The sequence below is a fragment of the Drosophila bipectinata genome, chromosome 2R (assembly GCF_030179905.1).
Source record: "Drosophila bipectinata strain 14024-0381.07 chromosome 2R, DbipHiC1v2, whole genome shotgun sequence".
In the NCBI taxonomy this organism is placed as follows: Eukaryota; Metazoa; Arthropoda; class Insecta; order Diptera; family Drosophilidae; genus Drosophila; species Drosophila bipectinata.
The window spans coordinates 9317084-9329652 of record NC_091737.1 but is presented as its reverse complement, the minus strand read 5'-3'; the positions used below and the strand labels follow the sequence as shown (position 1 = coordinate 9329652).

The window sequence follows — 12569 nt, the reverse complement described above, 5'->3', positions numbered from 1 at the left end:
AAAACCCATCCGATTCTACAGTGGAATACCATAAGCGAATCGTAGATCGATTCTCTATAAATCTGAATCAAAGCCTGAAAGCGGATTATTATTTTAGCTTTTGTCAAATTTTTAAAATTGGTTCATAAAATTTTTGTAGTTAAGCCGTTGGCTAATGTGACCTTATTGTATTGTGGGGTGAGCAAATATTTATTGTCGTCTGGCAACTCCAAACCTAACTTTGGGCTGTCGAAGAGTATCGATAAATTATCGACTGCCCTATCCAGTAAACACTGTACCCTCCCACGAAACCCCAACACGAAGCAGCTACTTGCCACTCGCTCAAAGGTTTTCGAAAGATGAAGTTGATTCTATCCGCGCTGCTGGTAGCCCTTGTGGCCGGCATTGTCTGTGCCGACGACTCCAAAGGGCCCAAAGTGACCGACAAGGTAAGCATTTCTGTCCTGATTTTGCAATTGGCGTCACTCAACACACACAAAAGCGCCCCTCTCCCACACCCACACCGGTTGTTTGGCGATAAATCAAGTGAGATGATGTTTAATAATAAGCATTTTTTGCGGCGCAGGTTTTCTTTGACATCACCATTGGCGGTGAGCCCGCTGGACGCATCGTGATTGGACTGTTTGGCAAGACTGTTGAGAAGACCGTGAGGAACTTCAAGGAGCTGGCGGAGAAGCCCCAGGGCGAAGGGTAAGTTGCGGTTCTTCATTAACGGCAAACCTACACTAGCGCAGACTAGAACGATAGGCTATATACATAATACATTCTATGTATGGGGAGCCAGGGGTCTTCAATCAATTACGTGGCGTTTGAGAGGCAATCAAAGCAAATCTCAGAGCAATGGGATAACAATGCCTTTTTCTTTTCTATTCTTCTATTTATTGCGCTTCAACGATATAGCTACAAGGGTAGCAAGTTCCACCGCATCATCAAGGACTTCATGATCCAGGGTGGAGACTTCACCAAGGGCGATGGCACCGGCGGACGTTCCATCTATGGCGAGCGCTTCGAGGACGAGAACTTCAAGCTGAAGCACTATGGCGCCGGCTGGCTGAGCATGGCCAACGCTGGCAAGGACACCAACGGCTCCCAGTTCTTCATCACCACCAAGCAGACCAGCTGGTTGGATGGCCGCCACGTCGTCTTCGGCAAGGTCCTGTCCGGCATGAATGTGGTGCGCCAAATCGAGAATGGCGCCACCGATGCCCGCGACCGTCCCGTCAAGGATGTTGTCATCGCCAACAGTGGCAGCCTGGATGTTCCGGAGCCCTTCTCCGTAGCCAAGACTGATGCCACCGATTAAGCGAGGCGTCCATGTCACAATTCATCATTAAACCTAACCGATTTGAATTAAGCATAAAAAGCATAAATGTGCAAGTAATCGATTTTTCCAGCCAGCTGCATTTGCATTTACCGTAGTCCACCATGATCATAGACATTCATTTTGTTCCGTAAGCAGGCTGCCCTGCTCAACTAAACTAAACAGTTCTGCGTAAACAAATGTCATATAAATAAAGCATATTTTTTGTGATAAACGAGATGGATTCACTTGATTCTTGATTTTCTTTTGTTTAATGTTCTCTTGTGTGTGTATACCTTCGATGGCGTTCAGGTTCAATGAACCGGTTTTGGAACCCCTTCAGTGCTTCGCGGCGCTTTCTTTTGGCGACTTCCCTTAACCGAAAACAGGTTTTCTTCTGTTGCTAATTTGTTTGCTGTTGTATTCTCCATCTGTTCCCGATTTAATTCTTTCCGATGCCGGGCCGGCTCTTTTGTTGCTTCGGCAAACAAAATGTCAAGTCACATTTTTCTCATTTGCACACTTGCTGTAATTTAAAGTGCACACCAGATGAGCCCATACAGTGTATATTTAGATATTTAGGGACTTGATTTAAAGAACAGGTGCAAGGTTGCTTCCCAAAATAAAATTGGGCTAAAATAATTGGGTCAGTAATTAGTTAATTAACAACTGAAGAACCCAGAAAGTTATAACTTTCAAAACCCAATTAGAGGTAAATATTTTGTTTCAAATTTATGATGAACTGGCTTTTTTTTGCTGAAAACTCAAATCCAATCAACAAAGACTCTCTCGGAAATAATCAACGAGATATCCCATAAACATTTCCACCCTTTACCCCGTCTAGACTATATTTTTTTGAAAAGAGAAACAATAAACTCAAGAGTCTGACGATCTCATATCGCTCTACCAGGAATATATATGTACATATGTATGTCGGTGCAATAGTACCCCAGTCCCCAACTCGATCTGTGTACATTAATGAAGGCAATATAGGAGTATATATACAGCTACATGGTGTGGTGTATTGGTGTCTGGTGGCTATCTCATGTGCCACACATGTTCCAGTAGCCACAGAAATTCTGGACGCACTTCTAAGATTATTTTCCGCAGCGCAATCAGTTCATATTTTTGTTTTGTGGGGAATTCGAAAGGCGCAAGGAGAGATTACTTCAGTCTGATTTGTTTGCTCAGAGGAGCCGGAAGAGTTTTCCAAATGAAATTTCCATAAATCCGGCACAAGTTCCAGAACCCGAAGACTAATTAATTTAATTAAGAAATATGGTAAATTATTTTTAATTGTCACATCTACCGGTCGAGAAACCGGAATACTGATAAGGAAATGCTCCAGCATCTTCCGTTTGATGATGTGTACTTGCCGGTTTGACCTAAATTTAAATATATACTAAAATATGATGTGAACCTGCAGGAATCTCTTTGGAATCGTTGGTTTCTATTGGCGGTTTGCGTCTTGGTTAGTGGACACTTTTCAAATGGGGCCAAGATCCTGGTACTTTTCCCTCATGCCAGTGAGGGTCACTTTGCGGTTATGCGAACTTTGGTAGCGGAATTAGCCAGTCGGAATAATCAGGTTAGTTACAGGGATTAAGGCCCTTATAGATCCTAACAATAATAGCTTAAACCTTTTAGGTTTTTGTCTATACGGGTCACGGTTTAGGGGAAACGTTGGAAAATGTCAACGAAACAGTTACGGCGGAGTATCCTTTTTGGACTGAACGTAAGTGGTTTCAAAAAGAGATCTAAAATTGTAAAATATATATTTATATTCTCTTTTCAAACCCAGTTCAAAAGGAAACGGTTCCCAAAGGAAATCTTGCGGATCTTGGCCAAATACCCATCGAGAATCTTCGACAAGCCCTGGCCACAGTGGGAGCCAGAGCCCTTGATCACTTCCTCGCCCAAGAACCCATTCAGAAATTGCTGAAAATGTCCTACATCGAGTTCGATTTTGATGTAATTCTAGTGGATTACTTTTACACGGAGGGACTTTTGGCCCTGGGACTTCTCCACCAGCGGCCAGTGGTGGGGATTATTTCCACAGACTTTGGAGGCTATATGGATGCAGTGCAAGAAGCACTGGTGCCTTCAGCCTGTGCCCCTATCGATTTCGAGAACGATGTGCCCCAGTTGGGGTTCAGCGAGAGGTTGGGCTATATTAGGAGATGTATTACACGAAGGAAGCAGTTCGACAAGGACCATTATGGAGCTCAGAAGCAGCTGGTAGCCAAGCACTTTAAGATGCAGAACACCATCCCGGAATTGCAGGCCAACCAACTCTCGCTCTTGCTGCTCAACAGCCATGTTCCACTGATGACTCCACGGGTTAGCATCCCGCAGATTGTTCCCGCCGGAGGATTGCACATTCGTGGACCCAAGGAGCTACCTTGGAACATAAAAAAATTTCTGGACGAGGACCGACCAGGCACCATCTACGTGCAGCTGGGAAATGAGCAGCCTTGCGGACAGCTGCCCAAGGAAAAACTAAAGGCGCTTTTCTCATTCTTCTCCGGCAGAAAGGAGGGCTTTATCTGGACCTGTCACGATGTGAAAACCTTGAAGGACTTGCCCAAGAATGTGCTGATCCAGCATGCGGTTCCCCAGATCGATATTCTGGCGTATCCTTCTATGAAAGCTTTTCTAACCAACGGGGATCTGCTCAACCTGCAGGAAGGAATCATAAGGAACGTTCCCATTCTGGGCTTGCCCCTTTTCCAGCATGAAAAGAAGAACTTGGAGCTGGCAGTTCGCTTGGGCGTGGGCATCCAGCTGGACGAGAATAACGTCACGACTACCTCTCTGAACTGGGCGGTGGATCGATTGCTAAGGGAATCACATTTTCAACTAAATATCCGAGAGGTTTCCCAGGAGTACAGGGATCGTCCCCTGGGTGCCTTAGCTAGTGCCCTGTTCTGGGTGAATTACGTGGTGCGTCACAAGGGCGGAGCTGCGGTAAGAACCCGTGGCATTGGGATCTCTTCCAGCGAACTTCATTTATTCGATTTGGTTGTCTTCTATGGCATCGTGGCTACCATTGTGGTTGGTTTCTTAACGGCCCTGAGTATTGGGGGCATTTATTTGTGGCAGAAAAAGAACAGTGCCATATTGTCAACTAAACAAAAATAAGTCTTAAATATGTAAATAAAGTGCCACCAAAGCTATTTTATGTCTGTTTGTATTCGTAAAAAAGAAGCTTACAAATAGCAAGGCCAAAACCTGATCTGGGTAGCAGATTTAAAATTCCCGCGCCACTTTCTAATTATCGATAATTAAACAGTGGTGCCCAGCACACTAAAGATTGCAGTCCGGTAACACTGGTCGAAAACTTCTGGCGCGTGAAAGTGGTACTGTAAAGTAAGACCGTGGCAGGTATTGGTCGGAAATAGCCATATCTGTGGGACTGATCTGGCCACACTTCCTTTCCAAAAAATCGCCATTGCAACGAGACGTGTTTAAAACCTTTTCAAGTGTTTTAAAAGGTAATTACCGCATAAAACTGTGTTAAGATCCAGCCAAAAGTAGCCACTTGAGTGGCGGAGCACCTCCCTTTGGAGGCAGCTCTGCGGATTAGTGCTAAAACCGAAATTGCAAGTGAGGTGTCACACGTGGGACTGCGGAGCACCAAACGCTGGGCAGTGAGGTTATGTTGATTCCCCCATCGGAGGGGGACAACAACAATCCAGATTGGCTATTTTGTGTGAAGTGATCGCAAAATCTTATTGACTTATTTCTTGTTGCAGCTCCGTCAAAATGTCAGGTACAACCGCCACCATCCGCACCCGCAAGTTCATGACCAACCGCCTGCTCGCCAGGAAACAGATGGTCTGCGATGTTCTGCACCCCGGCCTGTCGTCCGTGAACAAGACCGAGATCCGCGAGAAGCTCGCCGCCATGTACAAGGTCACCCCCGATGTGGTCTTCGTCTTCGGATTCCGCACAAACTTCGGAGGCGGCCGCTCCACTGGCTTTGCCCTCATCTACGACACTCTGGACTTCGCCAAGAAGTTCGAACCCAAGTACCGCCTGGCCCGTCACGGCCTCTTCGAGCAGAAGAAGCAGACTCGCAAGCAGCGCAAGGAACGCCGCAACAGGATGAAGAAGGTGCGCGGTACCGCCAAGGCCAAGATTGGCACTGGCAAGAAGTAAACCCTGAGCCAGATCCTGGTCCCGCGGGTGGGTGTGAGTGGGTTGTCGGCGACTCGCTGCAGCGCTCCTCGACAATTCCCGAAAGCTGCTGGTTATGCGTTAGTTACACTTTTTTACCAACAACCCAAATGGACAACAAACAAAATCAGTGTTTACTTTTGGAGCAGCTTTTGTTTGTAAACTAAGAAAATAAAACAAAAAAAAGTATACTAATTGTGTTCATTTATAAAGGTTTAGTGTATATTTAATGTTTAGCTTGATTATTGTTTGATTGGAGATTAAAAAGTTAAATGAAAGGTTAAAAGGATGATGCTAAAAGCTTTAAAAAATGTACCACTTGTTGGAATTTGGCAGAAAATAATCTTGAAAGATAATTTGTTTGTCTACTTTTAAAATATTGAAATACAGGTTGGTTTTGTAAATTAAATGTTCATTTAAGAGTGCAAATTATAAAACATTTAAAAATACACGACTATCATTCGGAAAAACTAATTTCCTGAAATTAAAATAAATTTGAAAAAATCGTGTGGCCAGAATTGTCATTACCCTGGCCACACATTTATGTCCTAAGCCAAGACACGAACCATAAATATGAGACAGGACCGACATCTAGGTTATCTGGGCACACCAAAAATACTGTCATTGCAAAAACCGGGATTCGTATACAGAATATTTGTAAAGAAAAATCTCGTTTATATGCCTTTACGGAGGCTACAGGACAATCCGGACCTTGAGAAGCCATCATCCAGAGCAGAAACCCTTCCAGCCTTCTAAACATGTCCAGTTCTAATGGTGGCGGTGGAAGCAGTGGGGGTGGAGGAGGCGTCGCCTCTGCTGGTGATTGGATTTGCCCAGATTACGAGTGAGTGCGCGTGATGATGCAGGGACGGCCTCCGCCTCGAGCGGGGCATACAGGAAGTACTAGCAACGAGTGCGCCGAATCTTACCTTTCCCACGATTTTGCAGCTGTCGCCACCTAAATTTTGCCCGACGCATGCAGTGTAACAAATGCGATCGAGAACGTGATGGCGGTGATAAGCCAGAGCGGGAAAGGGACCGGGACCGGGACCGAGACAGAGATCGCGGAAATGGGAGCAGCAGCAGTAGCAGTAGTTCCAGCAAAAAGAAGCTAGGTACGGAGATCGGCAAGGCGGCGGCAGACAAGTCAAGGGGCCTGTTCAGCGCTGAGGACTGGCAGTGCAGTAAGTGCGCCAATGTCAACTGGGCTCGACGCCAGACCTGCAACATGTGCAATGCCCCAAAGTTCTCGGATGTGGAGGAGCGAACTGGTAAGCGCCAATAAGACCCCTGCAGCTCCTCACTCTGACAGGAATGTTTTTCAGGTTTCGGCGGAGGCTACAACGACCGAGGTGTTGTTGAGTACAAGGACCGGGCGGATTCGGACAGCGAGTATGACGAATTTGGACGGAGAAAGAAACGGAAACAAAACGATAACCATGAGAATTCAAAACGGGCCAGGAGGTCCAGCCGCAATGATGAGAAAGAAGAGGAGGAGGATGATGAGGACGATGAAGATGGAGATGACGAGGATCTTTCCAAGTACGATCTGTGGGGCGACGACGAAGTCACCTCGACGGATTTGAAAAGTAAAGCGCCTACGGGCAATGGAGAGAAGGAAGCAAAGGATCGCAGAAAGCGCACATCGCGAGACTCCTCTTCCTCTGTGTCCTCGTCATCGTCCAGTTCGTCGAGCAGCAGCGATTCGTCATCGAGCAGCTCGAGTAGCTCTAGCAGCGGTGGCGATGGTGGTAAGCGCAGGCCAGGATCACCAGGCAGGCGCTAGCCACACCAACAATCTTTTAGCAATTGTCTTATATTTCACATTTACTATCACACATTTCTTGCGGGCGAATTATATTGCTCGTTTATTTATTTGCCAGTCTGTGCTGCTCTCGAAACGACATGACACGAGGTAGGATGTCCAATTTACTATAAAAATTATGCAAAAAATATGATTTAAGAACAAAAATTACGTTTATTGTAAGACTCCGTAACATTAAATGCGGGCCTAATTAAAAGAATCTTCATCCTGTTTCCTAGTTTTGGCCGCCTCCTCAGCCTGACGCAGTTCCCTCAGCTGGGCGAGTTGCTTTTTGGAATCAGCTATCTGCTCTTCCGTGACAGTGACTGGAACATCGCAAGATATCTGTTCTTGACGCACGAACTCCATCTTCTTGATGGCCTCCTCCAAAAACGGTATCTGCTGGGCCTGCAACTGCTTGTGGTAGGCCTCTAGCCGCTCTTCCTTTAGGTTTTCGCAGTAGGAATCGGTCAATTTCTGCAGTGATTCTTTCCTCGTAATCCAATGGAAATGTTCAGGTGGTGGCTTGTACACAAGATCGAGTTTTTCGAGGATCCACTCGAAGCGGGCATAGTCCCAGCGCCTCAGGTATTTAAGGAACTTCTTGCGTTTGTCTATGAGTTCCTTTAGCCGAACTTTAATCATCTTGTCGCGAGGATGGGACTCCATGCGCTCTTGGTATCGGCGGATCAAAGCAGTCATGTTGGCCACTAAAATATAATGGACATTATTTTTGAAGAAAGGGAGACCTTAAGGAATACCTACATTTAGCTTCAACGGAGCCATAGTCCTGGGCATGTCTCTGTACATCTTTAACCATTTCATTGCGGTAATGTTTGGTGGTCAAGTAATTCGCATTGTTGCTCAGCATGAACAGAGACTTGACCGTGTTGTCGGCTCTAAAAGAGAAGTAAAAATGAATAGGATCTTTGTTTGTGGCCAGACCACTTACTTTTCCAGCTCCTTGCAGTCCCTGAATTCCGGCAAGAGCTCGTCCCCCTTCAACGGGGGCAACTTGCTCAAATCGCCACTCTTCTCCGGCTTATAGCAGGCGATCTTTTCGGGTCGCACCCACTTTATTTTCAGGTCCGACTTGAACGCATACTCGCGAACGAATTGGCGCGGCACTGCCTGCGCTACATTCAGTAGTTTATTCATAAAATCTAATTTTTTCGGAGGCCAAAACAATAGGTTATATCACGGCCAGGGTGGACAGAAAATCAACACCAGCTGGCCAAAGTTTACCCAATATGGCAGCCCCACTGATTGCGATATTTCGATATATCGATATTTCTATCGGTAAAATACCATCACTATTTCTTAGTAAACAGCTGCACCAACAATTGTTGCTGATTTCTCATATTTTGCGTCTCCTATTTCGTTTTTTGCTTATCCTAAGTTGTGAAATCATTTACTGACATATTTCACAATGGCACACATGTCTCACATGCTGTCTCAACAGCCGTCAACGCCTTCTAGTGTCGGCTCCAGCTCATCAAGAACTATGTCCCTAATGGAGAAACAAAAGTACATTGAAGACTACGATTTTCCTTACTGTGACGAGAGCAATAAATATGAGAAGGTGGCCAAAATTGGCCAGGGCACCTTTGGGTAAGTTATGCTTCCTTCCTAACTTCCTTTGTTTTAACTATAAATCTCTGCCAGGGAGGTGTTCAAGGCCCGAGAGAAGAAAAGCAACAAGAAGTTCGTGGCAATGAAGAAGGTGCTGATGGACAATGAAAAGGAGGGTGTAAGTGTTCAGTAAATCAGGATTGTGTACAGTCTGTGTATATCGTATTATTTCTGCAGTTTCCAATCACGGCATTGCGTGAGATCCGCATCCTACAACTTCTGAAGCACGAGAATGTGGTTAACCTTATCGAGATCTGCCGCACCAAGGCTACGGCCACTAATGGCTACAGGTCCACCTTTTACCTGGTCTTTGATTTCTGCGAGCACGATTTGGCTGGTCTGTTGTCCAACATGAACGTGAAGTTCAGTCTGGGCGAGATCAAGAAGGTGATGCAGCAGCTGCTCAACGGCCTGTACTACATTCACAGCAACAAGGTAAGAAGAGGACATCTTCAGAATTCTTTCATATTCAATCCCCGTTTTACACAGATTCTCCATCGTGATATGAAGGCCGCCAATGTACTGATTACCAAACATGGTATTTTAAAACTGGCTGACTTTGGTTTGGCTCGTGCCTTCAGCATTCCCAAAAATGAGAGTAAAAATCGATACACCAATCGCGTGGTAACTCTGTGGTACCGTCCCCCAGAGCTGCTGTTGGGCGACCGCAATTACGGCCCACCCGTAGACATGTGGGGCGCTGGCTGCATCATGGCCGAGATGTGGACGCGCTCCCCTATCATGCAGGGAAACACGGAACAGCAGCAACTGACCTTCATTTCGCAGCTGTGCGGCTCGTTCACACCAGACGTTTGGCCCGGCGTCGAGGAACTGGAGCTGTACAAGAGTATTGAATTGCCAAAGAACCAGAAGCGACGCGTTAAAGAGCGTTTGCGGCCATATGTCAAGGATCCCACTGGCTGTGATCTGCTTGACAAGCTACTGACTCTTGATCCAAAGAAACGAATTGATGCTGACACTGCCCTAAATCATGACTTCTTCTGGACTGATCCCATGCCCAGCGACCTCAGCAAGATGTTGTCGCAGCACCTACAGAGTATGTTTGAGTATCTGGCGCAGCCACGTCGCAGCAACCAGATGCGCAACTATCATCAGCAACTGACTACCATGAACCAAAAACCACAGGATAACAGTATGATTGACCGTGTCTGGTAGGAAAAGCTCTCACCCATATTTTACCATAAGACTTTCATTTTCCTCTAGTGTAGGTCATAGGTTAGGACGATAAAAGTATGAAATACAAATATTTTATCATAAATGCATTTGCGTTTGCGATTCAAAATTATAAAAAAATATTGGTTTTTATATTTTAGTTATATTTTTGAAACTTGCTCTTGTATTTAGTACAGAGAACTGTAAACTATTTACCAAAAACAAAACACAAAGTCAAAATATATTACAAGGAAAAGTATTAATTTAAATTTTAAATAAAAGTATTTTAATTTGGAGGGTTTTTATTTCGTCACCTTCTTGAACTGCTATCCAGTGATTTCAAATCCGTGTTTTAATTTGGTCACACTGGGTTCAAGATGCACGTTGAGGAGCATAAAAATGTAAACAGTGCCAAAAAGGCCGATAAAAAGCAACGCAGATGCCTGGCAATCATCAAAAGTGACTGCCAAGTGTCCTCCAGTGAGGAGCCCACCATATACCTAGCTGTCCTCAACGTGGGCCTCAGCAATGGACTCACAGAGGAGTGCCTTCTGGATGCGACATCAAAGACAGGTGGAAAAGTCACGGAGGTAGTAATGCTGCCCGGAAAATCCTACTGTTTCTTGGTCTGTTCCACCCTGGATGATTCCCGGCTCATATACCTGGGTATGCACAATATCTCAACCATTGGACAGCAAGGAGCAGTCGCTTACCTGAGTTATGTGAAGGAATTACCGGCTCTGGCGGGGAAAAGTGACTGGAATAGCCCACTTCCCAACGGTCTGCAAGTAATGCCCGACTTTGTAAGCGAACAGGAGGAATCAGAGCTGCTTAAGTCGATTTCTGAGGATGGAAGAAGCACCGAAGGCGGTACCCTAAAGCATAGAAAAGTGAAGCACTTTGGTTATGAGTTCCTTTATGGCAGCAATAATGTGGATCCTTCGAAACCATTAGAACAGCCCATACCATCTGCCTGTGATATTTTATGGCCTCGACTTGAAAGCACTGCCTCTACCTGGGACTGGAGTACTCCGGACCAGCTGACGGTAAATGAATACGAACCGGGGCACGGCATACCTCCTCATGTTGATACCCATAGTGCCTTTTTGAATCCAATATTATCCCTATCTCTGCAATCCGAAGTGGTGATGGACTTCCGACGAGGAGAGGAGCATGTTCAGGTTAGACTGCCACGTCGTTCCTTGCTGGTAATGTCCGGTGAGGCCCGCTATGATTGGACTCATGGTATCAGACCAAAACACATCGATGTGGTGCCCAGCGCATCAGGGGGACTGACCACGCAGCCTCGAGGAAAGAGAACTTCTCTGACCTTCCGGCGCTTGCGGAGAAGCCCCTGTAACTGTGCTTATCCCACTCTTTGTGACACGCGACAAACGAAAGCACCACTGGAGCTATCTTCCACTCTGGCAGAGCAAGCTGTTAGTTTGGAGCAGCAAAATGTCCACGAAGTCTACGATAAAATAGCAGATCACTTCAGTGAAACAAGACACTCGCCCTGGCCACAAGTTGCCCAATTTCTGGAGAGCTTTGAGTCGCAATCTGTGGTACTAGATGTCGGCTGCGGGAATGGAAAATACCTCGGGTGTAATCCCCAGATTCTAACCATAGGTTGCGATCGGGCGCAAGGTCTGCTGTCCGTGGGTTGCAGTAAAGGACAAAACGTATTCCGTTGCGACTGTCTCAGTGTTCCAGTGCGCACTTCCAGCATCGACGGGTGCATAAGCATAGCCGTGATCCATCACTTGGCCACAGGAGAGCGTCGTTTGGCTGCTTTGCGAGAAATGGCAAGGGTTCTGCGTCCTGGCGGACGGGCTCTGGTCTATGTGTGGGCCAAGGATCAACGCCGAAATGACAAAAAGTCCGCTTACCTCAGACAGAACAAGGCTGTCAACAAGGAACGTACCACAGAGCAACTACAGCGTCAAAAGCAGCAACATGAACTGGAGCAGCTGCCCAATAACACTCCACTTCCGGTGCACACCAATCGCACTGAGTTCCAACAGCAGGATGTTCTGGTGCCATGGAAAACGAAGGACGAACAACGGACCACATTCCTGCGATACTATCACGTCTTTGAAGAACAAGAACTGGAGAATTTGGTGTCGCAGCTACCAGAGGTTCAGTTAATAAAGAGCTACTACGATCAGGGCAATCATTGTGTTATCTTCGAGAAGATCTCCCAAGGCACCGCATGAGAGTGTTACATTTATGTAATTCGTTTATTTGATTTCAAAAAATACACATTCACACAGTTTTACTTTTTTTTTTGTTAGCGAATTGAACGTAAACTAGAACTTAGCTAAGCTTACTGCTGACCCATCCAAATGGTGTTCTGTTTATTGTAGCTTTGGACCATAAATTGACAATTCCTTAATAACAACTTTTGTGTTCCACTGAACAGTAGTCCAGCGCAAGTAGGTACAAGTGCGGTCGGTGTGTGTGTATTTACATATCTCGAAA

General features: G+C 45.9%; 7 protein-coding genes across 7 annotated transcripts; 6 read left to right on the top strand and 1 right to left on the bottom strand.

The window, feature by feature from the left end:
• The first annotated feature begins 271 nt into the window (after nucleotides 1-271).
• Nucleotides 272-1538, top strand: LOC108121219 (peptidyl-prolyl cis-trans isomerase 6). Its single transcript, XM_017235187.3, has 3 exons — nucleotides 272-428; nucleotides 566-690; nucleotides 901-1538. Exons 1-3 carry the CDS (start codon nucleotides 339-341, stop codon nucleotides 1301-1303), a joined length of 618 nt encoding a protein of 205 aa, XP_017090676.2. The 5' UTR covers nucleotides 272-338; the 3' UTR covers nucleotides 1304-1538.
• An 822-nt stretch (nucleotides 1539-2360) lies between these two features.
• Ugt317A1 (UDP-glycosyltransferase family 317 member A1) lies at nucleotides 2361-4476 on the top strand. Its single transcript, XM_070278903.1, has 4 exons — nucleotides 2361-2581; nucleotides 2727-2888; nucleotides 2948-3035; nucleotides 3102-4476. Exons 1-4 carry the CDS (start codon nucleotides 2579-2581, stop codon nucleotides 4439-4441), a joined length of 1593 nt encoding a protein of 530 aa, XP_070135004.1. The 5' UTR covers nucleotides 2361-2578; the 3' UTR covers nucleotides 4442-4476.
• Nucleotides 4477-4639: 163 nt separating this feature from the next.
• On the top strand, nucleotides 4640-5668 carry RpS24 (ribosomal protein S24). Its single transcript, XM_017235329.3, has 2 exons — nucleotides 4640-4794; nucleotides 5056-5668. The coding sequence occupies exon 2, from the start codon at nucleotides 5066-5068 to the stop codon at nucleotides 5459-5461; it is 396 nt and encodes a 131-aa protein (XP_017090818.1). The 5' UTR covers nucleotides 4640-4794; nucleotides 5056-5065; the 3' UTR covers nucleotides 5462-5668.
• Nucleotides 5669-6069: 401 nt separating this feature from the next.
• LOC108121299 (zinc finger Ran-binding domain-containing protein 2) lies at nucleotides 6070-7521 on the top strand. The gene is made up of 3 exons (XM_017235327.3): nucleotides 6070-6323; nucleotides 6428-6750; nucleotides 6805-7521. Exons 1-3 carry the CDS (start codon nucleotides 6238-6240, stop codon nucleotides 7263-7265), a joined length of 870 nt encoding a protein of 289 aa, XP_017090816.2. The 5' UTR covers nucleotides 6070-6237; the 3' UTR covers nucleotides 7266-7521.
• bonsai (28S ribosomal protein S15, mitochondrial) lies at nucleotides 7438-8591 on the bottom strand. Its single transcript, XM_017235328.3, has 3 exons — nucleotides 8236-8591; nucleotides 8049-8182; nucleotides 7438-7993 (listed from the first exon to the last, which is right to left on the bottom strand). Exons 1-3 carry the CDS (start codon nucleotides 8439-8441, stop codon nucleotides 7491-7493), a joined length of 843 nt encoding a protein of 280 aa, XP_017090817.1. The 5' UTR covers nucleotides 8442-8591; the 3' UTR covers nucleotides 7438-7490.
• Nucleotides 8592-10269, top strand: Cdk9 (Cyclin-dependent kinase 9). Its single transcript, XM_017235326.3, has 4 exons — nucleotides 8592-8894; nucleotides 8949-9033; nucleotides 9093-9350; nucleotides 9405-10269. Exons 1-4 carry the CDS (start codon nucleotides 8713-8715, stop codon nucleotides 10089-10091), a joined length of 1212 nt encoding a protein of 403 aa, XP_017090815.1. The 5' UTR covers nucleotides 8592-8712; the 3' UTR covers nucleotides 10092-10269.
• A 174-nt stretch (nucleotides 10270-10443) lies between these two features.
• Nucleotides 10444-12363, top strand: LOC108121278 (tRNA (carboxymethyluridine(34)-5-O)-methyltransferase ALKBH8). Its single transcript, XM_017235286.3, has one exon. It carries the CDS (start codon nucleotides 10466-10468, stop codon nucleotides 12302-12304), a length of 1839 nt encoding a protein of 612 aa, XP_017090775.2. The 5' UTR covers nucleotides 10444-10465; the 3' UTR covers nucleotides 12305-12363.
• Nucleotides 12364-12569: the final 206 nt, after the last annotated feature.

Bases quoted from the DNA above. Each gene is read 5' to 3' on its own strand.
- LOC108121219 (XM_017235187.3), top strand. From the start codon at position 339: ATGAAGTTGATTCTATCCGCGCTGCTGGTAGCCCTTGTGGCCGGCATT. The intron at 429-565 runs GTAAGCATTTCT...TTTGCGGCGCAG, and splicing joins GGCCCAAAGTGACCGACAAG to GTTTTCTTTGACATCACCAT. The intron at 691-900 runs GTAAGTTGCGGT...TCAACGATATAG, and splicing joins GAGAAGCCCCAGGGCGAAGG to CTACAAGGGTAGCAAGTTCC.
- Ugt317A1 (XM_070278903.1), top strand. The intron at 2,889-2,947 runs GTTAGTTACAGG...TAAACCTTTTAG, and splicing joins TAGCCAGTCGGAATAATCAG to GTTTTTGTCTATACGGGTCA. The intron at 3,036-3,101 runs GTAAGTGGTTTC...TTTCAAACCCAG, and splicing joins GTATCCTTTTTGGACTGAAC to TTCAAAAGGAAACGGTTCCC.
- RpS24 (XM_017235329.3), top strand. From the start codon at position 5,066: ATGTCAGGTACAACCGCCACCATCCGCACCCGCAAGTTCATGACCAAC.
- LOC108121299 (XM_017235327.3), top strand. From the start codon at position 6,238: ATGTCCAGTTCTAATGGTGGCGGTGGAAGCAGTGGGGGTGGAGGAGGC. The intron at 6,324-6,427 runs GTGAGTGCGCGT...ACGATTTTGCAG, and splicing joins TGGATTTGCCCAGATTACGA to CTGTCGCCACCTAAATTTTG. The intron at 6,751-6,804 runs GTAAGCGCCAAT...AATGTTTTTCAG, and splicing joins GGATGTGGAGGAGCGAACTG to GTTTCGGCGGAGGCTACAAC.
- bonsai (XM_017235328.3), bottom strand. From the start codon at position 8,441: ATGAATAAACTACTGAATGTAGCGCAGGCAGTGCCGCGCCAATTCGTT. The intron at 8,183-8,235 runs GTAAGTGGTCTG...CTTCTCTTTTAG, and splicing joins GACTGCAAGGAGCTGGAAAA to AGCCGACAACACGGTCAAGT. The intron at 7,994-8,048 runs GTAGGTATTCCT...ATTATATTTTAG, and splicing joins TGGCTCCGTTGAAGCTAAAT to TGGCCAACATGACTGCTTTG.
- Cdk9 (XM_017235326.3), top strand. From the start codon at position 8,713: ATGGCACACATGTCTCACATGCTGTCTCAACAGCCGTCAACGCCTTCT. The intron at 9,034-9,092 runs GTAAGTGTTCAG...TTATTTCTGCAG, and splicing joins TGGACAATGAAAAGGAGGGT to TTTCCAATCACGGCATTGCG. The intron at 9,351-9,404 runs GTAAGAAGAGGA...CGTTTTACACAG, and splicing joins ACTACATTCACAGCAACAAG to ATTCTCCATCGTGATATGAA.
- LOC108121278 (XM_017235286.3), top strand. From the start codon at position 10,466: ATGCACGTTGAGGAGCATAAAAATGTAAACAGTGCCAAAAAGGCCGAT.